Source organism: Carcharodon carcharias, chromosome 5 (genome assembly GCF_017639515.1).
Source record: "Carcharodon carcharias isolate sCarCar2 chromosome 5, sCarCar2.pri, whole genome shotgun sequence".
NCBI classification, from domain to species: Eukaryota; Metazoa; Chordata; class Chondrichthyes; order Lamniformes; family Lamnidae; genus Carcharodon; species Carcharodon carcharias.
This window is the reverse complement of record NC_054471.1, coordinates 103,554,524-103,576,757: the sequence shown is the minus strand read 5'-3', so window position 1 is coordinate 103,576,757 and position 22,234 is coordinate 103,554,524. Positions and strand designations below refer to the sequence as shown.

General features: G+C 40.0%; 1 protein-coding gene across 5 annotated transcripts in view; it reads left to right on the top strand.

Annotated features, from left to right (window-relative positions):
- Window positions 1-237: 237 nt before the first annotated feature.
- Window positions 238-22,234, top strand: part of LOC121277896 (serine/threonine-protein kinase ICK-like) — a 61,109-nt gene continuing 39,112 nt past the window's right edge. For 2 of the 5 annotated variants that reach the window (XM_041187699.1, XM_041187694.1), the window contains exons 1-5: window positions 239-415; window positions 14,056-14,239; window positions 15,072-15,346; window positions 16,420-16,474; window positions 18,936-19,057. In XM_041187699.1, coding sequence (XP_041043633.1) covers window positions 15,246-15,346; window positions 16,420-16,474; window positions 18,936-19,057 — 278 coding nt within the window. In that variant the 5' untranslated portion in view covers window positions 239-415; window positions 14,056-14,239; window positions 15,072-15,245. Of the gene's footprint in view, window positions 416-14,055; window positions 14,240-15,071; window positions 15,347-16,419; window positions 16,475-18,935; window positions 19,058-22,234 lie in introns of all 5 variants that reach the window. The other 3 variants (XM_041187698.1, XM_041187696.1, XM_041187697.1) reach the window with 3 other exon arrangements.

Below are 22,234 nucleotides of genomic sequence, written 5' to 3'. Positions count from 1 at the left end.
GAGTTTTTTCAAGTATTTCTGTTTTTGTTCTGGATTTCTAGCATCCGCAGTTTTTTGTTTTTACTGCTGAAACGGCCCGCCCCCGGGCGCATCTCGCTACCCACACCACCCTCTGCCAATCAAATACATGCACAGCCCCATTCAATGTGCGTCACGCATGCGCCCTGCTGGTCGAGGGGGCGTTGTTTTGGAGAGAGAGAGAGAGAGAGGGTGTGTTAATGGTGGGGGAGGAGCTCCGTCTCCCGGGAAAAGACACATCTGTGCTGCCGCCATGTTGGACCGGGGCGAACTGCTGGGAGGAGGTCTTGGCTTGTGATGTGTTTATTTCCTTTACCGTTTGAAGATATTTTTTCTCACTTTTTTCTTTTAAAAAAAACGCTGCTTCAGTTAAGTGGCCCTGGGCTCCCCGCAAGTAGTAAGGTTCTTTTTTAAAATTTCGTTGTCTGTTTTTCCATCATTAACTACTGCCGGGTTGTGTGTGTTTAAAATCATTCTTCATGTGAACAAACTTGCACTTCCGCGACCTTTCGTAAACTTACTGGGAAAAGAAAATTAATCGGCAAGTCAGCGCGTCAGGAACTTCTGAAAGTGTTTTGAACTGTTGTCAAGTATTTTTCTTTAATTTGCAGTTGTTAACCCAGGGCGCTTCCATTCCTGGCTGAGCTTCTGCTAGTTGTGATCCTGTTTGACAGCCTGAGTGAGAGAAAATACCTCCGAATTTAGCATTTTTTTTGATCCCTGATTTGGGTGTAATATTTTTTCGCCTTTTCCCCTGTTACTGTCTCGAGCTCCTATTTGGGTTGAACTCCATCAAAACTAGGGAAGGTGGGGGTGGGGGGGGGCGGTGGGGGTGGTGGTAGTGGGGGTGGGTGAGATTAGAAATCTGAAATCCACATAGAAGCTGCAAGAAATACGATGTTGGTATGTGAAAGAAGTGGTGACCCCTTAGGATGTATGTCTCTTGACCTGCAGTGTGTTTCTACGTTGTGGAAAGCATTGAGTCAAAAGTCTCGACTTCTCTGGTACTTGTCACAGCCATTCTCTGACCTCAAATGACTTGCATTTATGACTTCAGGATGTCCCAAAGCGCTTTACCGTCATTCAGACATATTCGAGGTGTAGTCCCCATTGTAATGTAGCAAAATATGGCCGTCCGGGTCCCGCACACAACAATGCAACGTCCAATTTAGTTGGATTGGAAGATGAATGTTGACACTGATAAATCCCCTGCTCTTAAAACAGAGCCATAGGATCTCTCTTTTACATCCACCTGAAGACAAATGAGACCTTCATCCTCCACAATTATCAGCTCATTCGAAGCGACATACCTTATCCTCATCTATATTGTCCTCCATTCCCATCCTCTTGCCCTCTTCAGCACTGCCAGCCTCTTATTCTCACTTTAAAATCCCTCAATTGCTTCATCCCATCTTAACTTGATCTCTTTATTTTCTGGTAGTGACTCTCTGCTTCTCCAAAACTGGATTTTTGTTGTTCGTTCTTTGTAACCCTCCATCTTCCTGCCTTGTCCTCCATCACTACTTTTAAAATCTGCTGAAATCTTTCTTTCACATGCCATCATATTTTGACATGTCTTTCTGCATGTGAAGCAAGTTGTTGAAAATCAACCTATTCTCTTGTGCAGCAGTGAGTGTTTCTCCTGTGTATTTTTGAATAGTAAAACACCTGGGTTTTGTATTTGAATTTGCTTCAAGTTGAATAAATTTATGGATATAATTGTTTGTGGAGTGGTATAGGAGACCTAGAAAAATCAGAACATTGTCATGAGATGCATATGAATTGAGATTTCATACTTAATGTGTTCTTGTGGAGGTATGTAACATTTTGTATTACTTCTATGCCGGTTGTTTAAGCCAATGGTTCAGGAGTTCAAATAGTGTACGTCATTTATTGATCCCTATTGAGTCATCTGATGCTTTTCAAAAAATAACTATTTGCTAATGAATGCAGGTGTGAAAACTGTAATTGTGCTTGGAGACAAGTCGATGCTTCATTCACTTGCCTACGTTCTTAATGCAAGAGTAATGGAGTCTGTTAAATAAAATGTATTGGCATTGTTTGGCATTTTATGTCAGTGATTCTTAATGTAAACATGAGTATTCAAACAAACCAAAGGTTGCCTAGCAGCCAGTTATTTGAATGCTCTTGTATGTTAGTACAGTTTATCCATTACAGAACCCGTAAGTTAAATTCAGTGCCAGCTTTCAGTGCCAGCTTCTAAATTGTTTAAATAGCCTATTTGAATAAATCAGAAAACAAGTGAATTCACTGTGCCTGAATAGATACAGTGTGAAATATTGAACATATTACCTTTATGATGGTAATGGAGATATTCCAGTGTTTCCATTACTTATAAAGATGATTTTGAAAATGATGTATTATGTAAATTGTTATAGGGTTTAATTTCAAAAACAAGTCACAAAGTTGCCACCATGCACACTTAGCGTACTTGTACCCATGCTAAAGAAAACATTCCTGAAGCCAACAAACTTGATTGCTCGCTTACATCTTTGTGTGGTGTTATTAATTTTGTTGGGCTTTACCCACTGAGAGTAGCTCAATTGACAACAGTATGACATGCTAGCTTTACTAGCTCAATACTTTTTCTAGACTCTGTGCGAATTTGGAAAGACATGATGTGCATTTACTATGCTTTAGCCCAAGTGCAGTGTGCAAAAAATTCACATGGCCGCCATAATGCTTTTTTGAAATCCTTGCATCAGTGCAGTTTCACTATTGTATTACAGTTATTTGGTACAGATTTCAAAGGTATTACAATTATTTGGTACAGATTTCAAAGGGAATTGTGATTTCAAAGGGAAGTGTATTTAAAGTTTTTGGTGAATGAACAGAATCTCCAATCGCACTTAGCCACTTGTTTTCTAATAGTATACCGTATTTTAGCAAGTTAAGTAAATATTTTTGTTTAGCTCCCTGCTGTCAGTAATTATTACATTGTCTTGGTAAAGAATCCTCTCCAACTACAAAGCTCTGTTAGGACATTCTGAAGTATGCCAGGATCAGTGGAAATATCCAGTGGTTCAAGGTTGGAGTCATTCATACACATTTTAGACATAAAATAACTTTCCAAAACCTTCAGTAATGATTTACATTTATAGTTTAAGTAAAGAAATTGGAAATGAGGATAATTACAGATGGCAAACACTACGCCAATACATTTCAGTACAGTAAAATGTTAGAGGTGAGAATCCTGAAGGTTGGCAATAGGATCAAAAATGAGCATAAAATAATTAGTATACTTGAATCAGTTTCTCCAAGTTATTCAGTAGGATGTACACTAGTAACACCAACCATAATTGGGGATAATCCAAGTAGAATTAATGCCTTGGACCTCCATCTTAGTGATGTCATAGGTAAGCTTAAAGGATTCAAAATAAACAAATCCCTGGGAGATATCTGCACTTAGTGTACTGAAGTTGCTTTCACCATGCAGGAATGCAATTGGAAGCAGACACTGAATTCTGCTCTAACAGCTTCATTGTGGAAAGGAGATAAGATTCTGGGAACCAATAGGATATTAGACTCATACATCTATCACTGTGTAAATATTCTGTCAGATCAAGGGCACTGATTTTCTGAAGTATGCACAGGAAGCCAATCTCTATTTGTTAACTGGGCCTCCACAGTACACAGCAGAATGCAAGGGACAAGATTGGATAACCCCAAAATTGTGCACCACAGTCTCCATGCCACATTAGCCTGCGCTTGTTCCAAGTGATGCAGGCAACCTGAAGAAAAAATTCTGCCCTTGTAGTTAATCTTGAATGCCAGAGAAGTTGACTGGCAGTAATTAACATTTACCACATTACATTGGTACATTAGACTCAATGATTTGACCGAACTTTCTGTGGTGACTTTGCTTCATAATTTACAGTCCAAGGGCAGGAACTTTGCTGCTCAATGTAATTGAATGGGAAACCAGAGGGCGAAATGCTATTTTCACAAAGTTAATGGTGAATTGCACATCTCTGATAGCTTTTAAAATTTTGTTTAGTTGCGCATCTGCCCTCATCATTGCTGTAGCATTTGCATATAGATAACGGTGAGCACCAATAGCCTTGCTGTTAGTTCGAGTAATTTGGAAGAAATTGAGTACAATGTCCCGCATTTTGGCACCAGGACACACGCATGTTTAGTCGGAAGTGAGTTTGAAGAACAGCCACAAAGCTGATTCATATGTGAAGATCAGCTAGAAAAACATGGGCACTTTTAGTCTTGAAAGGTGCAAGTTAAAGTGACTTTGTTTAAGTATAAAACGACACACAGAACTGCAAATCCAGAATCTCAAGAGTCTTGTGTTCAAATGAGCAAAATACATATTGGGGTTGGTGTTAGGATTCTTCACACAAAAAAGTGATGAACACATGAAGTAGATCTTCAGGTGGGATAAGAGTTCTGGAGTCATTCATTTTGGGAAGAATTGAATGCTTTGTTTGAACGGGAGAGAGACTGTATGTTTTTCCATATAGATTGTCTGGAATGGCTGAATAGCTTTCTATTGAATTGAATTTGGATGATATCCAAATCTAAAGGTGATGTGTACATTTTATGCCAAATGTGTATGTAAGTTGTGCCAACTTCACTGCCAACAACCGAAAATTCCCAACACTTGTGTGCTTATTGTTACGGTTGGGAAGTGCCAGTTGTAGCTCCGATAATTACCTGCAGAAGGGCTTTAAGAGCACCAAAAATATACAAAATATTTTGCTTGTTATCTTGCCTAGTGAGTTGTGTTTCATGTGTGGTAGCAAGCATCAAAGATCACCATTGCAGTTACCGCAGTTTTATTTTAAACACTTATTATCTATAATATGCAGAAGTGATGTGCCAACACTTTTCAACTTTCAAACAATGCTGTGGAAACTATACAGTTGCCTTCCTTCAAGTAGTGAAATTTACATTTAGTAATGTAATCTGAACAATTCTGTAGTTTACACATTATTTAACATGCAACTACTTCTAGCTATATCTGTGTTCTGGAATTGTAATTTTACTACTGATGTTAGAATAGGTGAATGAAGGCTGCTGGAATGTACAGGTGACCATTTTCTTTTCAAAACCATTTATACATGTTTGTATAGCACAACCATTTCCTACAGAAATGAGCACTTTTTACAACTTTCTATACAAAATTTATTTTTGTGGGTAATAGATGAACAGGATATGATGAGATAAGATGTGGATAGTAGAGTTCTGGATGAATGGGACTTTACAGAGGGTGGAATCCAGCAAGAAGATTGTATAAGAAGTCAAGCTTCAAGGTGTTGAGGACTTGGGTAAGGATTTGAGCATTTGAAATAAAGTAGAGAATGCAGTCTAATGTTCTAGTCACACTAAAGCATGATGATACAAATTGTTCAATAGGGGATTTGCCTAGTAAATCTTGCTGGACGTAAAACACTCCAGTCTGTAATTTTTCTTTTATTGTATGTAAAGTAACTGCACAAATATGCTGAGGATTTGCAACAGGCATTTTCAAAATGCTATGTATAAATAATAGTTCCTTACCCAAATTGTACATTGTACGATAACTCCAGGCTTCAATGCAGTTTTAGAGTGCAACAGTTGGTCGTGTTAGTGTAATGTATAATGTCAAGAAATTTAAGAAAATAGTGCTAGTAGGTTAATACCTCCTGTCACAAGGACTAAGCTAACTGATTATACCTTAGAGGATTAGGTTTAGGTCATCTTGACCAAAGCTGAATGGCTTATGTAAATAGGATATTTTGTGTTCTGTGACACAATAGAAGAACAGTGGAGCTACAGTGCAAGGCAATACTTTTACATTGCAGAAATTACAAATTTACTTGGGATAGTAAATGCCTGGCAGTTGGCTAAAATTCATTTAATATTGGAAGTCTGGTGATAGAAGCTCAACAGAATTTTTCCAAGTGCAATAAAGGCAGTACAATGTAAGTGAAAGCACAGGTAATGACATGGCAGAACTTTACCTCTTCTGTGGTAGAATGAAGAAACATGGTAGCGCAATACCACTGTTTCTCTTGTCATTTTTGTACATATACACATTGAGGCATGTGCTGCACCCCTGTTGTTTTCTTCAGTTGATATGATGAGCTCACTGCCACAAGTGGTGAAAATCATAGACACCAGGGCAAAACTTGCACCTGTATATGCATGGTCTCATCAGTTGGAATGCAGCATCATTGGAGACTTTCAAAATCAGGAGTGGGGTAAAGCAGGGCTGTGTCTTGGTGCCAACTTTCTTTGGCATATTTTTCTCCGTGCTGCTATTGTAATCTTTAAGTGACTCAAATGAGGGTGTCTACCTGCATGCCAGAGCCAATGGCAGGTTGTTCAACTTAGACTGTGTGCCAAGACCAAAGTCCAAATTCACGAGTTGCTGTTTGCAGATTGCGCCATGTTGATATCCCACACGGATGTTCACTTGCAACAGCTTGTAGATTGGTTCCCCCAGGCCTTTAAGGTGTCTAGACTGAATCAGCATCAGGAAGACCAAGTTATGGGCCAGGATGTAGACACTCCACTTTCCATGAACATTAACAATCCCATCCTGAAGGTCGTCAACAGCTTCACATACCTTGGATCAACAGTTACCAGTAACCTGTCCCTTGGTGCCAAAATCGGCATCAGGATTGCCAAGTCCGCAGCTGTCAAGTCAAACTTGAGAAATTGAATGCAGTCCAACAGCAAACTAACCGAAAATACAAAGCTGCTTGTATGCAAGACTTGTGTTCTTGGCACCCTCCTTTTCAGTAGTGAGGCATGGGCAACTTATGCAAGCCAAGAAAAATGGCTGAACAGTTTCCACCTCTGCCTCAGATGAATATTAGGCACCTTCTGGCACGAAAGAGTGCTGAATATGGAAGTACACCAGCTTGCAGCGATCCCCCAGCGTGTTTGCCCTGTTGAGTCAGCGGTGACTCTATTGGCTGGGTCATGTAAGCTGAATGAATGATAGCTGAGCCCCCAAAGTCATGAGCTGGGAGTTTCTGGTCCTGCCTGCCATGAGAGCGGAAATTTCCACCCAAAGTCAACGGACCTTTGCATGTTCTGTCAAATCTTCCGCCCACCCGCCATGGGCATGACTTGAAAATCCCAGCCATTCTCTGTGGTGAGCTTGCTATGAGCACGAGACCAACAGGTCACCCATGTCTGCGATACAAAGATGCCTGCAAGCCAGACTTCATGTTGACCAGGATCAGAGTCGATGCATGAAAAGTTGTCGCTGCTGACTGGAGTGCCTGGAGCCAAGCAGTCAGGAAGGGCGTGGGAAAAGCAGAGGGCAAAAATGACCAGATGGTAGAAAAGAGCCCACTGCATGGAAAAAAAGACATGAGTTAACTCCAGACCAATGCCATTCATCTGTGGAAGGGGCTGCCACTCACTAATTCACCTCTTCAGCCACAGTGGACGATCTTCAGTACAGAAGTGACATTCAGTCTGGGGGCAGTCTATTGTCTCCTGAGATGGACGGATGCCAAGTAGTGCTTTTAATGTAGAAAAATATGTTTCACAGAGATAATCATCAAAAATAGATGCTGAGCCAAAACAGGAGACATTCAAGAGGGCTGGCTTTGAAGAGTGAAGAAAATCTTGAAGGAGGGTAAGGAGGCAGAGGGCTGTGAAATAATTTTAGCATGTGGAACCTGGGTGCTGAAGGCACTGCCACCAATGGTGTGGTAAAAGGAGAGGATACAAAAGCTGGAGTCAGAGCCATGGATAATTTCAAAGGGCACAGGTTTTGTAGGGGCTAAAAGAGAGCGAATAAGCCATGGAGGGCTTTAAGTGCAAGGCTGAGATGTTCTAGAGCTCTGAGGCAATGAGTGCCCATACATACCATGGTGATGGCTGAGCAATACTTGGTGAATGTTAGGATATGTGAAAGTGTTTTGGATAAAGTGAAGTGTATAGATGATGGGAAGCTGGTCATGGGATCATTGGAGTAGTCAAGTCAAAGTGACAAAGGCATGGATGAGGATTTCAGCAGCAGATGAACTGAAACAGTGGTGGAGATGAGTGATATTGTGAAGATGGAAGGATGCTGCCCTTGTAGTGGAGACAATTTGACTAGAAACTCAGCTTGGGTTAAATAGGATGCTGAGATTGCAATGTATCTGGTTCAGTCTGAGGTTGTGGCTGTAAAGAAAGATGGAGTTTGTGATGAGGATTGATGACCGAGTATCTGACATTCTGATTACTTAACTGGGGAAAATTGTGACTTGTCTGAAATGGGATATTAAAAGTAGCCTGTGTTGAAAGGAGTGGTGGCGAGGTAGAGCTGTGAAAGTTGACGCTAGATTTTAACACGAGGAGTAGCGCATAGATGTGCAAAATGTTGAGGGTAGATATTTGGCAAACTCCAAGGTAACTGTTGAAGGGCATGAAAGAAACCCTTGCTAAGCATGATCTAGCTATGCTCGTATAGGAGAGAATGGCCCAAGCAACGACAATAACCCTAAGTTGGATCAAGGTTGGAGAATACTCAAAAGGAGGATAGCGGGGTTTATTTTGTTAGTAGTTAGAGGTTTTTGAAAATCTTAACTGAGATTTTTGAACCTATTTGAGTTACATAACCAAGGATAGAGTTAAGATACAAATCAGCCATGATCCAATTGAATGGCATACCAACTCAAGGTGCCAAATGACCTACTCTTATTTGTATGCTTCTTTTATATGTGGAGTAAAATGATATGGGCCTCATTCGTGCCTTGCTTCAATTTTCCTTGTGCACTATACTTTCTCCCAAAAGCTGTGGTTCATTACTGAATGCTTCAAAGCTGTTATTTGCACCAACTGAGGATAGCAGCACGTGGAAGCATGAAAAACTAATGTGAAATCATACTTTGCTTAGAATATGAATCTGACAGTATTTCGTAGTTCCGAAAACAACTTTGTTTCATAAGTTTTAAAGCCAGCTGGTAGGGAGGTTGATGCCCAGTTGTGCCTTCAGTCATTCTACTTTGCAGCTGGTTGGTATTTGGACATTTTCTTTCTTGCATACTTTTGCAGAAACCTAGCTGAAGAAGTTATTTTTAAAAAAATAGTTTCTTATTTTGCGTGGTGCGAGTATTCACACTTCCAGTAGTTATATTGGTTGCACTCTCACTTCTGAGTCAGATAGTCATTGATTCAAAGCCCACTCCATAGGCTTAATCACACAGTTTAGACTAATATTCAGTACAGTGCTCAGTGAGTGCTACACTGAATGAGACATTAAACGAAAATACCTTCTGCAGTCTCTCTCAATGTAAAAGATATTGTGCACTATTGTGTGGGAAATATTTATTTCTCAGTTAACATCACTAAAACATATAATCCAGCACCTGGTTGTTTTTCAACATTAATAGCTACAGCAATAAACTTAATTGATTTTAAAGTTGTTTAAAGAAGTTGTGAAAGACACTACATAAAAACAAATTCTTTCCTGGCCATGCAGTGGGTGATATGGAAAAGGGAAATATTGTTACTAGCACGTAAATCTTGGGAGCGGCATTTGCTTCCCAATCCCAATTGCCAGAACTCCAAGTTGATCCAAATGTTTGCTTTGACAGGGATTCAGGAGATGTCCTGGCTGAACTTGTATGTTTAGTTTTCCACAGTAACATGGAACTCTGTAAAATGATCATATTCCTATCTGATGTGCTTTTGGCATAATGAGGATAGAACTTTCTCATGCTAATCAGTTTTCAAAAATTTTGATGGCGACTAGTTATCTCATCTACTTACATCCTTTGTGTGCAAGAGATGGGGAGAGGCAAGCAGATTAAGCAGTTTTTTTTAAAGAAACTAAGTTGAGTTTTGAAATCAAGCAAAGTCTCTTGAAACAGTAGGAAAGGCGTATAGTAGAGAAAGTGGCAGAGGAACACAGGGAGAAGGGCCTCTGGCATTTTTGTGCATTGCTTGTATATTGTGTTAAGAATAATGGTGAGGCGTTTTGTATTAAGGTGAAGCTAAGAGTGCTATGATGGAGTAAATCTGTCACCAATTTAGCATGAGTACATATGTAGGTAAATGTGGAAATCCAGAAATTGCTGTTTGATTTGCCCTGTTCCTCCAAAAGCTCGGCTGCACTGATACCTCATCGACTAAACTCTGCATTGAAATCCATAGAAGATCATGAAGTTGTACTTAGTGATTGGTTACACGCTAACCACGCCAGAAAAAGTTAGGGTGGGTGGATTCAGGTGTGAGTGAATTTTCAACAGTGTGATGAGTATTGCTGAAAAAAAGAGGCTGTCAGAGCTTTTTGTCTTGCACCCATCAGGGCAGAATCGCAAGAATACCAAATTTCAAATGGAACACAATACTGCATGAGAAGATGGTGCTGATTGGTTGACAAGTAGATTCTGCTAAAGTTGTTGCAATGGAGAATGCACCAGGGAACACTAACTGCTAAGCTTTTGTTTAAATTCAAACCAGGCAGGTCAACTCTGGTCAAGGCATTGCCGTGAGGAATGAACCAGGAAATGGCTGTCCCCCAAGATTTTATTTAGTTGTAAAGGGTGCAATGCTTGGATATATTCTTTGTTTGTGAAAGACAGAGTCCTCAGTGTAAATATATGCAGCATCTGGCACATATAAGTGAGCCACACTTTGAGCCTGACCGATAACCTTAAGTTGATTGTTAGCATAATTCTTAAACAATCCTGATTGTTTAGTAAGTGGCGTTGAATTGCAGAATCACATCTAATGTTGGACCCTATTCTGAGTTTTGCAAGCATGGGCTGGTTGAATACAGTCAGTACTTTACATGTTGCAAATAGCCAAAGGGACATCTGTTTCATACAATCAATCAGTCATTGGGATGTGCAGCCTATATACCTGGCATCTTACCGGCACTGAAAGTCATATACCACATTACTCATATTCACGTTGTAGGCAGAAAGTCGTTTCGGCTTGACAGCAGCATCCTGCTATTGGAGAATACCACTCATGTTGCTAATGTGTAGTAGCAGCGTGAAACGGCTGGCTTCACCTGTTGCTCAAATCTTTTGGGATACCTTTCCCTTCCAGGGTAATCTGAGGTAGACTGGGCACGTCCAGGACTGAAAGCTATCAAAATTTAATTTATTTAAATATTTATAAAATTAAAACTGTTAATCACACTAGATGCGATTCTGTGATTAGACAACAATTGAAAAGGTATTTTCAGCGATATACTTTTCAGTTCTGTACTACCAAGCAACTAAGTGTAATCAGGCTTGATTATAGCCAAGCAACCTCTCTGGCATTGAAAATTAAATTTTACGGATGTGACGTTATGTACTTCAAAATTTAATTATTGGAGATCTTAATTTCTGTGCTTAAACATTACAATGAATTAAATATTCTAATCTATGCTTCCTGGTTTAATACTACCTCAGTGGAGGTTCTTTAACCTGATTGTTTGAAAAGCCGTACTGTAGCTTGCCCTGATCTGAAACCACATTCCCTGTAGGGGGAAGTGTTCTGGATCAGACACCTGATAACAACACCAGATCGCCATTGAAAAGCCTTTTTAAAAAGCCTGTGGCCAGCTGTGAGTATAGTGAGTGGCGAGTGCCATTCCCTCATTGACCATGAAACCTGGGCTATTATTCACAAATTAATAACATGCATATATTTAAATGTTCTCAAGGGCAATTAGGGATGAGCAGTAAATACTGGCCCAGCCAGCGAAGTCCACATCCCGTGAATGAATAAGAAAAAAAAAATCAACATAGCAAATGTCCCAAGGTGCACAAGCCTAAATTGGAGGAAGGCCGAGATCTCAAAGGCTTGTAGGGCTAGAAGGCCTTGAAAACAAGGCTGGGAGTCATAAAATTGAGACATTGCCAGGCTTGGTGCCAGTGTTGGTCAGCAAACACATGAATGATGGTGCATTAAGATATGGGCAGCAGTATTTTGGAAGTGTTTGTTGGGTGGAAGATGGGAAGCCAATCAGGAGAGCAAGTCAAATCTAGCAGTGACAGATGCCTGGATGAGGGGCTCAGCAGCGGAACAATGATGTTTGGAAGGTGGAAGTAGGCAGCCTTGGTCATGGAACGGATATGTAGTTGGAAGCTCATTTTGGTGTCTGATGTGACACCAAGATTCTGTCTCAGGCAGTTGCCAGGGAGAGGGTTGGAGTTGGTTAGAGGACAGAGTTAATGGTGAGGACTGAAGGCCATGGCTTTGGTCTTCCCAATATTTAGCTGGAGAAAATTTCTGCTTATCCAATACTGGATGTCTGATGAGTAGTGGGACAAATCAGACAATTGTGAATTACAAAACAAAAACAGAATTACCTGGAAAAACTCAGCAGGTCTGGCAGCATCGGCGGAGAAGAAAAGAGTTGACGTTTCGAGTCCTCATGACCCTTCGACAGAACTTGAGTTCGAGTCCAGGAAAGAGCTGAAATATAAGCTGGTTTAAGGTGTGTGTGTGGGGGTCAGAGAGACAGAGAGGTGGGGGGGGGTGTGGTTGTAGGGACAAACAAGCAGTGATAGAAGCAGATCATCAAAAGATGTCAACGACAATAGTACAATAGAACACATAGGTGTTAAATTTAAAGTTGGTGATATTATCTAAACGAATGTGCTAATTAAGAATGGATGGTAGGGCACTCAAGGTATAGCTCTAGTGGGGTTTTTTAATTTTTTAAAATTTTTTTTTTATAATGGAAATAGGTGGGAAAAGGAAAATCTTTATAATTTATTGGAAAAAAAAGGAAAGGGGAAACAGAAAGGGGGGGTGGGGATGGGGGAGGGAGCTCACAACCTAAGTTGTTGAATTCAATGTTCAGTCCGGTAGGGATCGCTCCCTCCGGAACACCCTGGTCCACTCCTCCATCACCCCCTACTCCTCAACCCCCTCCTATGGCACAACCCCATGCCCACACAAAAGATGCAACACCTGCCCCTTCACTTCCTCTCTCCTCACCGTCCAAGGACCCAAACACTCCTTTCAAGTGAAGCAGCATTTCACTTGCCTTTCCCCCAACTTAGTCTACTGCATTCGTTGCTCCCAATGTGGTCTCCTCTACATTGGAGAGACCAAACGTAAACTGGGCGACCGCTTTGCAGAACACCTGCGGTCTGTCCGCAAGAATGACCCAAACCTCCCTGTCGCTTGCCATTTTAACACTCCACCCTGCTCTCTTGCCCACATGTCTGTCCTTGGCTTGCTGCATTGTTCCAGTGAAGCCCAACGCAAACTGGAGGAACAACACCTCATCTTCCGACTAGGGACTTTACAGCCTTCCGGACTGAACATTGAATTCAACAACTTTAGGTCGTGAGCTCCCTCCCCCATCCCCACCCCCCCTTTCTGTTTCCCCCTTCCTTTTTTTTCCAATAAATTATAAAGATTTTCCTTTTCCCACCTATTTCCATTATAAAAAAAAATTAAAAAAAAACCCACTAGAACTATACCTTGAGTGCCCTACCATCCATTCTTAATTAGCACATTCGTTTAGATAATATCACCAACTTTAACTTTAACACCTATGTGTTCTATTGTACTATTGTCGTTGCCATCTTTTGATGATCTGCTTCTATCACTGCTTGTTTGTCCCTACAACCACACTCCCCCCCCACCTCTCTGTCTCTCTATCTCTCCGCCCCCCGCCCCCCACACACACACCTTAAACCAGCTTATATTTCAGCTCTTTCCTGGACTCGAACTCAAGTTCTGTCGAAGGGTCATGAGGACTCGAAACGTCAACTCTTTTCTTCTCCGCTGATGCTGCCAGACCTGCTGAGTTTTTCCAGGTAATTCTGTTTTTGTTTTGGATTTCCAGCATCCACAGTTTTTTTTGTTTTTATAATTGTGAATTACAGCTTGGTGTTGCCAGTATATGCATGGAACCTGAATTGTTTACGGATGATGCTGCAGAGCAGCAGCATTTAGATGAGAAATAGGAGCAGGCCAAGGCCTTAGGGTGGATTCCTAATTGAGTGGAACAGGGCCATTGCAGGTGATTGACTAGCTCCGACTGGATAGATAATTCGTTAAACAATTTTTGTGAGAATGCCACTTGCATTTCGTTCGTAATATTTAACATGATAATAGTTGCCTTCCTGCCAGAATTCATTGAGGTAAAGAGGGAGAGCTCTCCTATTGAAGATGAAGTTTTCAACTTGGAAAATGTGACAAGAGAAATGGATGACTGCAAAATTCAACACTGGTCTTGGTCATGAATAAAAATTTAAACATTGGAAGGAGCGGAAGAGGTGAATGTCGATGCCCTGAATAGGTAAATAGCCAAAGGCATCTCTATCTATTAGAGGGAGAGACAGGCAGGCAATTGGTTACATAGCTTGAGGGGCACCACTCCACACACCACGTATAGGGCTGGCATCCATAAACTATCATATATAAGCATCTTTTAATGTTAGGAAATGTCCCAAAGTGCTTCATGCATGGGTGAAAAGAAATGGACCTCAAGGCAGGAAGAGAGGCTAGGAGTGGTGACTCGAAGCTTTGGTGTAATAATAGGCCAAATCTTGGAGGAAAAATAATGACAAGTTCATAAAACGTGCCTTTGTTAATGAACAAACAGGGCAGCACGTTCAGGGAAGAAGAGTTGAGGTACGAGGTGCAAATTCCAGAAGTTCTGGGTTGATTTGCCCACTCACACAAATGACATCCTGCCCATAGCTTCCCTTTATTGTTAAGAATTGCTGGAATTGTACAGTAATTGTTCATTATGCTTGCTGCAGAAAGTTGAGGTTCATAATTAACAATGTCACTCGTTTTTAACTATTAAAATTAATTTTTAAAAGCGTGGCTACATAAATTGTCATGTCTTTGTCATGTGTTTCAAAAATATGAAAGCACTTCATGTATGATAAATTAGTTGAAATTGCTGGAAGGTATAATGTTGGCCAGCGCACTTGACTTTCTAGGCGCAGAGAATCTTAAAAGCCTGCTTGAATAGGCAGACAAGATCATGGTTTAATGTTGTGTTCAAAGGATAGTGCCCCTGGCAAGCCAGCGTTATTTTCAGTATAGTTTGCGATAGCTACTGGAAAGTTTTTGTTTAAATCTCCTCTGTCTCTAACTTTTTTTTTTCAAACCACGTACAGGTAACATCATCTCCAAAATATGCCTGTCGTAACTGGTATAGACCTAGATGCGAATGGCTACATCATATGTTGCTGCACCAACAGAAGATTCTGTCTAAATAATTTCTTGCCACTGAGCGAGAAACTTTGGGTACATTTCAAACTCTGCTGCAAGTGTAGAGTCTCTGCATTGGCATGAATCGTTACACCACTATGAAACAACTTGGGGATGGAACATATGGCTCCGTTCTCATGGGAAGAAGTATAGATTCTGGAGAGCTAGTTGCCATTAAAAAGTAAGTGATTTACAAAAATTATTTAAATATTTATGTCATTAACTTACTTAGTTTTGAAGAGCATGCCTCTCTTTGAATATTGATTATGCTGCACTGTAAACTGTTTCCATGTAAACTGGTTTCCTGTTCACATTAGTGTATGCTATGTCTGACTTCAGAATAAAGTAGAATGAGACTTCCTCCTTAAAGGTTAGGTCCTGAGTCTATTCACCACATAACTGTAGTGTTACAGCAAAGCTGTTTTGCATTGATGCTGTAATTGTGTTCAGTTACATTCTTAGCTCCTTAACTAAACCGTTCTTCAGCCAACCAATAAGAGTTATTCAATTGTGGCCCAGACTTGCACACATCCCCTTGTCTGTACAATCAAAATTATTTAAGTCATCAAATAGTAACTTGCGATCAATGCATGATACCATCTTGCCGCTTTCTAATATTGTTGAATTAAAAGGCAATTTCAAAATAAAATGACATGCCGAAATCAGGTTGTGTTATTCTCTCTCTTCCAATTAGCCTTTCCCTAATACCCACCCACTACACTAAAACACTACTGTTTTTCAGTCAAGCACAGTGACTGAAGAAATGAACTGGAACATGCGGTTCCAGTTCCCTTAGCCTTCTACTGTAGAAAACACTGCCCTGATAAGAGTATGACCATTGCCCTACCTCTAATTGGTTTGAAATTTAAAAAAAAACAATTGGCAGTCAATTAACTATTACCAAATCCATTAGATCTTAGTGAAAATAACTGAGGCTAGACTTGCCTGGCAGCAGTTTCTCCAAGAATGCACAGCTAGTGGGAGAACCCAGGAAGTTCATTCGCTCAAGCAACCCAAGGCCAGATTTTGGGGATTTATTTTTGTCTGTCTTCAAGAAAAGTGTTGAGATATTTTTGCTTTATATATTACAGGTTCTTTTTTTTTTAATAACAATCACAAGGCTATTATGTACTGGGCCTCCTTTTTACTGGTATAAATGTCAACAATGCTTCCTATTAAAGTAAGCAAATATGTTTTTAAGAGAAATGTACAACATGGTTGCCATTTGTTCAATTTACTTTTTTTATTTAATAGAATGAAGAGAAAGTTTTATTCTTGGGACGAATGCATGAATCTCAGAGAAGTCAAGGTATTCCACTTTCTTTACCAATGCTTGTTTTACCTGCAGGCTTGGTTTTTGTTTGAGACTTTTGCACTCAAACACTTTGCCTTTTTTGATCAGTTTAGTTGTTTATCAGGGAACCCATTGGCTTCACTTAGAGCTGTATTAATACTACTGCTAATGTTAAAGATCTGTTTAAGATGACCAAAAGTTTTTTTTAACCCTTTTCGATTCCTTCTGAGGCTTTCTCCCCTTCTCTTCTGATCAATGTTATAACATTTTCCAAAAGTAAAATACCGGGGATGCTGGAAATCTAAAATAAAACCAAAATGCTGGAAGCGCTCAGCAGGTCAAGTAGCATATGTGGAGAAAAAGAGTTAATGCTTCAGGTCTATAACCTTCCTTCATTTAGCTCAAGGACCTGAAACGTTGATTTTGTTTCTTTCTTCGCAGAAGTTGCCTGACCTGCTGAGTGTTGACAGCGTTTTATGTTATTAGGCCATTGTCCCTCCCTCCCAGCTTCAGTTCAAAGTGCTGTTCTTATACTCCTCCCCTTCAGTTTAATGCTGTATTCTTCTCCTGCCTAAACACTCTCTTAATGGTTTACTCTTCTTCAGTACTGCCAGTGACTACCACCTATGAACATGGCTTCGCATTCTGCTTGGAAATTCCTGACATAGTGAGAAACTCTCCCATGCCCCCCCACCTCTGACCATGCGCAGGGACACTGGAATGGCAGAAAATAAAATCTAGCTGTGGTATTCAAATACAGGGAGCCACAAAGACTTCTGGGGAGGAACATCAGCATTCCTTGTAACTGGATTGGAGAGCCCTGGATCCAGATTGTAGCATGTAGTTTAGGCATCCTACAGTACAGAAACTTCTAGAATTCTCATTCCTTGCACAGAAGTGGCAAAACAACTCACATTTCTTCATTTAGAAAGATTTGCTTATGAGCACTCTGAGATTATAGGCAATAAGCTAAGGATGCTAAGCGTGAAGGAAAAAGAGAAGTGATGGATTAGGATCAGTTAATAATGGTTATAGATCAAGGCCTTTTTTTAAACCAGCAGAGAGGTGAACAGATGGAGTGGTTAGACCAGGGAATTTCAGCGATGTGGTTATGTTAACTAAAGTGCAACAGCCATTAGTAGAGGGAGCAGGAAATGGAAAAGTAGCGCGGAGCAGAGGATATACTTAGATAATGTGAACACAGATCATCAAGGATTTGGGTTAAGAGGGGCAAGACAAAGGGAGGAATTTAAAGACAATTAATAAATTTGGGTAGCACTGAAAGATGATAAATTGGGGACCAGTGCTGTTAGTCAGAAGTCAAATTTTAATAGCTTTATACCGAGCTTGTTTTTCGAATTTTGGATTCAGCTGACGATTGACTGAAATTTGATTTCCATGATATAAGCATGAATGATGGTTTTACATTGGTACTGGTTTGAACATATAACAGTACACCTTGGCAATGGCAGTTCTTTCTTCTTCCCAACACTTCCATTGCAACACATGCTAGTCAATTTTGGTACAACCCACCGTAGCTGCATTGTGCACCTGTAATTTAATTGTGGGAAAATAAAACTTAATTGGACAACTTCACAATAGAACAGATTGTTACTTAATACCTCTGTTCTGTCCCTTCATCCCAAGTTTGAAATATCCAAGGAAAAGTTCAGGAGCACTATGCGCAATCTTTCATTCAAATTTTGCTTAGGCGTGTTGAGCTGTGAAAAGATTTTTAAGGTTTAAAAATGAAATCCAGATTTTCTGGCTATTTAAGTTTTTAAAGTCCCAAATCAAGATCTCTGGCCTCTGCGAAAGCAGAGTTAAATGGGGCCCATTTAACCTTCAAAAGTTGCAACTCGGTGATACCATTGGTACGACACTATTAACATTTTGAGTCAGGGAGGCCTGCTTGGTGTGAAACCTGGCAGTTGAACTGTGGCATTAGGTGCAAGTTGGCCAGAAGAGCCCCAGGTAAGTTTTGCTACTTGGCCTGTTTTTAAGAGGCTCGTGGCCCGCTAGGAGCAGGAATGTTCCCAAAGGCCTCACCAGGAAGCCCATGAACTTTCCAGCCCTGATATTTGCCCTGAAAGATACTGCTTCTTCTCTTGATTGCAGTTCAATTATTGCTCACTTTTCCCCTTCCTCTCAATCATGATCAGAGCCTTTTCGCCTTCCCCTGTTGATTGAATGGACTACCTCCATGGATCCTTGGCTACTGTCTCCTGCCGATAATTTCCACTCATGCTGTTTAACCAGGCACTCAATTTGGCCATTTTGTTGCGTTGCAGTTTGCACAAGATTATGTAAATTAGGGCCCTGATGTTAAGATCAGCAGAGCCTCCATGATTTCAGCCTTGCTTAAATCTTCAACTACTCACCTTTCTCTTTGCTTTTCCATTTATGTTATGTTAGATTGTCATCACATCTTGAGTGGAATTTAAACATTAATTTAGCTTAAATCTTATCATTTTAGTCACTGAAGAAATTAAACCATGCGAACGTAATCAAGCTGAAAGAAGTTGTAAGGGAAAATGATCATCTCTATTTTGTGTTTGAATATATGAAGGAAAATCTCTACCAGCTGATGAAAGACAGGTAATACTATCTCTTTATTACCAAATTTGGTCATAATGCGCATTAAATAAAGTTGTAAAAACTATGAATGGGGGAGTTATATTCTTGAAAATGCTAGTTATCTGAAACTTCACATACCTTGAGAGCAGGAAATGTTAATATTTCCTATTAAAGAAGTTTACTGAAAAAAAACAGCAAAACTAAATTTGTTTCTCTGATAAAACATTTAATTCATTTCATTGTGCAGCACTCCCTTAATTATAAACATTGTTTTTAAATGGTGAAAAAATGCAACATACTACTACATCAGAAGTAACTGCTAGTTTAAGCTGAATAACACAATTAGTACAAAGCTCTTTACAGAAAGTTTTGAGGGCATGCACAACATATTATGTCAGTGTACCTTGTGCCTCTAAGACATGAGTTTCAAAGTCACTCAACCACAGTAACAAGTGGCATTTATATAGTGCCATTAATGCAGGAAAACCTCCCAAGGCATTTCATGAGTGTTTTGAACAAAATTTGACACTCAGCCATATAAGGTGATATAAAGGCAGGTGGTCAAAAGCTTGGCAGAAGAGGTGCGTTTTAAGGCACTTCTTTGAGAGAAGAGAGACTATTTGAGAGCAATAGAGATAGGGGCATTGAATATTTTTGAGGCTGAGTTGGATAGATTCTTGATTGACAAGGATGTGAAAGGTAACAGGGGGTAGACAGGAAAGTAGAGTTGAGGCCAAACATTCAGACCAACCATGATCTTATCAAATGGCTCAAGGGCCTGAATGCTCTACTCCTGCTCCTAATTCGTATGTTTGAGAAGCTTACAAAGAGAGTTCAAGAGCTTAGGGCCTAGATGGTTGAAAATACAACTGTCACCTGTTGCTTAATGGAAATTGGGGATGCTGAATTGGGCACAAATGTCAGTTGTTAGACTGGATGAGGTTTCAAAGCTGAAGAGGGGTGAGGCAAGGCCATGGAAGGATTTGAAAATAAGGATGAGAATTTTAAAATTGAGGCATTACTGTAAGCCAGTGTAGATTAGCAAACAAGGGTAATGGATGAACTGGATTGTACAATTTAGGTTATGGTTAGCAGAGTTCTGGATGAACCGAAGTTTATGTAGGGTGGAAGGCTGGCCAAGAGATAATTAGATTAGATGAGCCTTGAAGTAAAAAAGACATGGATGAGGGTTTCTGCAGCTATGGGGCTGAGGCAGGTTGGAGACTGCAAAATTTTCAAAATGGAAGTTTGTGGTCTTGATGATTGAGGGGATATGGAGTGAGAAACTTGGCTTGTGGTCAGATAGGATGGGGATTGCGAGCATTCTGGTTCAGTATCAAGACAGTGGCCAAGGAAGTGCCTTGGAGTCAATGGCAAAGGAATGGAATTTGTGGCAGGGATTGAAGGAAGCTTCTCATTCAATACTGTATGTCAAACAAACAGCGTGACAAATCAGAGGCAGTGGAGGAGTTGAAGAGAGTTGGTGGTGAGGTAGGGCTGGGTGTTGTCAGCATAGATGTGGAATCTGATGTTGCACTTTCAGTTGATGTTGCTGAGCGTCAGGCTGAGATGAGAAACAGAAGGGGCCCAAGGATAAACCCTTGGGGGACCCCAGAGGTAACTGTGTGATAATGGATTGAGAAACCATTGCAGGAGAACAAATGAAAATGGTTTGCTGTAAGCCTGCTATGTGAAATGAGTTCGAGAAGCCTCAACCCTACTCCTAGTGAACAATAGCTCATGAACACTTGAACTCATCCAGTAAGTAACTGTTTCAGAGTTTCTAATTTGGATTTCCAAGTCTGTGCTAAGTTAACTGGTATCAGTTAGGGTAACACAAAGGGCCCTCACCCCAGTCTGACATATGGCAAAAGTAGCCCGAGCTGCTTCTCTTAACTGCAATCCAGGAAACCATGCTTGGGACATTATCAATAAGGATCAGTATTCCAATCCTCAGCAATGTTATATTTTTTCTTGATGGGAACAAAAATTGATTCAGAATTAGCCGTAAATTTTTTAACAAGTTTAGTACTAAGCCATCACAAAGCTCAATTCATATTGTTATGCTAGATCAAGATTAGTACCTTCGATAACAAGCCAGTGACCCCTGTGCTTATTCCCACACGAGCTTCTCTTAATGTATTTGAACCTGGTCTACACGCATTCACACAAGACAAGAAATGCGATTTTAATTTCTTAGTATTCACAGAATACTGACCAGTCAGCTGCTCTGATACATGAATTTTGAGTCCTGCAATTCCTGACAAGTTACGTAATACTTCTGCCATAGTAGGCATTGTTTATTGTATCATTAGGAAAAAATGCAACCACTAATGTTGCACAGTAGTGTCTTTGTAATTTGTTTTTTTTTAAAACTAGGAAAGATCGCTTTCTTTTTTGACTGCCTTTTGATGTCTTGGGTGTAGTGAAGTTGGAGTAGAATATAGTTTATAATTTGATCTGTTTTAAAAGAATTATGGAATCCAGAACTGGACTCCCTTTTTATATGCACACAGCCCTTACCCTACTAAAAGTTTTGATCAAAGCTGGACTAATTTACTTTGATTTGTAAGTGTCTGCGAAACACGTGGTTGGCCATTAAAACTTCCAAAAAGTTCAAATTTATGGAGCTCTATTGGTTCAGTTGTTGAGAAAAAATGAAGTCATTTTCTTAGAAGCAAAGGCACTGTATGCACGTTTTAAAGAATTTTTTTCACAATCAAAAAAACCTTTAGTAAAAAAAATGACCAATGAAGCATTTTTAGCTGTAATGGATTTTCTGTTAGATTCTATCTTGCTAGTCAATGGACAAAGTTAAAATTAGGTGTAGTTAATGATTGAGTAAGCTGTAGAGTTCACTTTATGGCCATTGGCTACTAATAGTTATTAATGTGTTTCTTAGATTGTTCATGTGGAGTAAAAGGTAGTTTAATAACAAGTGCAGAGCCTCAGCACTATTGTTTTCAAGAAACTCTGATACATGTCTGGATAAATTTGGAATTGATCAGTGTGTAAAGTCAATTCATTCATTTGCAAACTGTGTCTGGGCCTGCTAGCAGTTCGTTTACAGCAATTGTATTTATGGAGTTTTGCTGAATTTTCCCCCCAAGTGAGATTAAGAAATAAACTTTCAGTTTTCTTCTGAAAATCCTTTAGAAGAAATTTTGAATTAATCTTTGTAATCTTTTAACCAAAGAG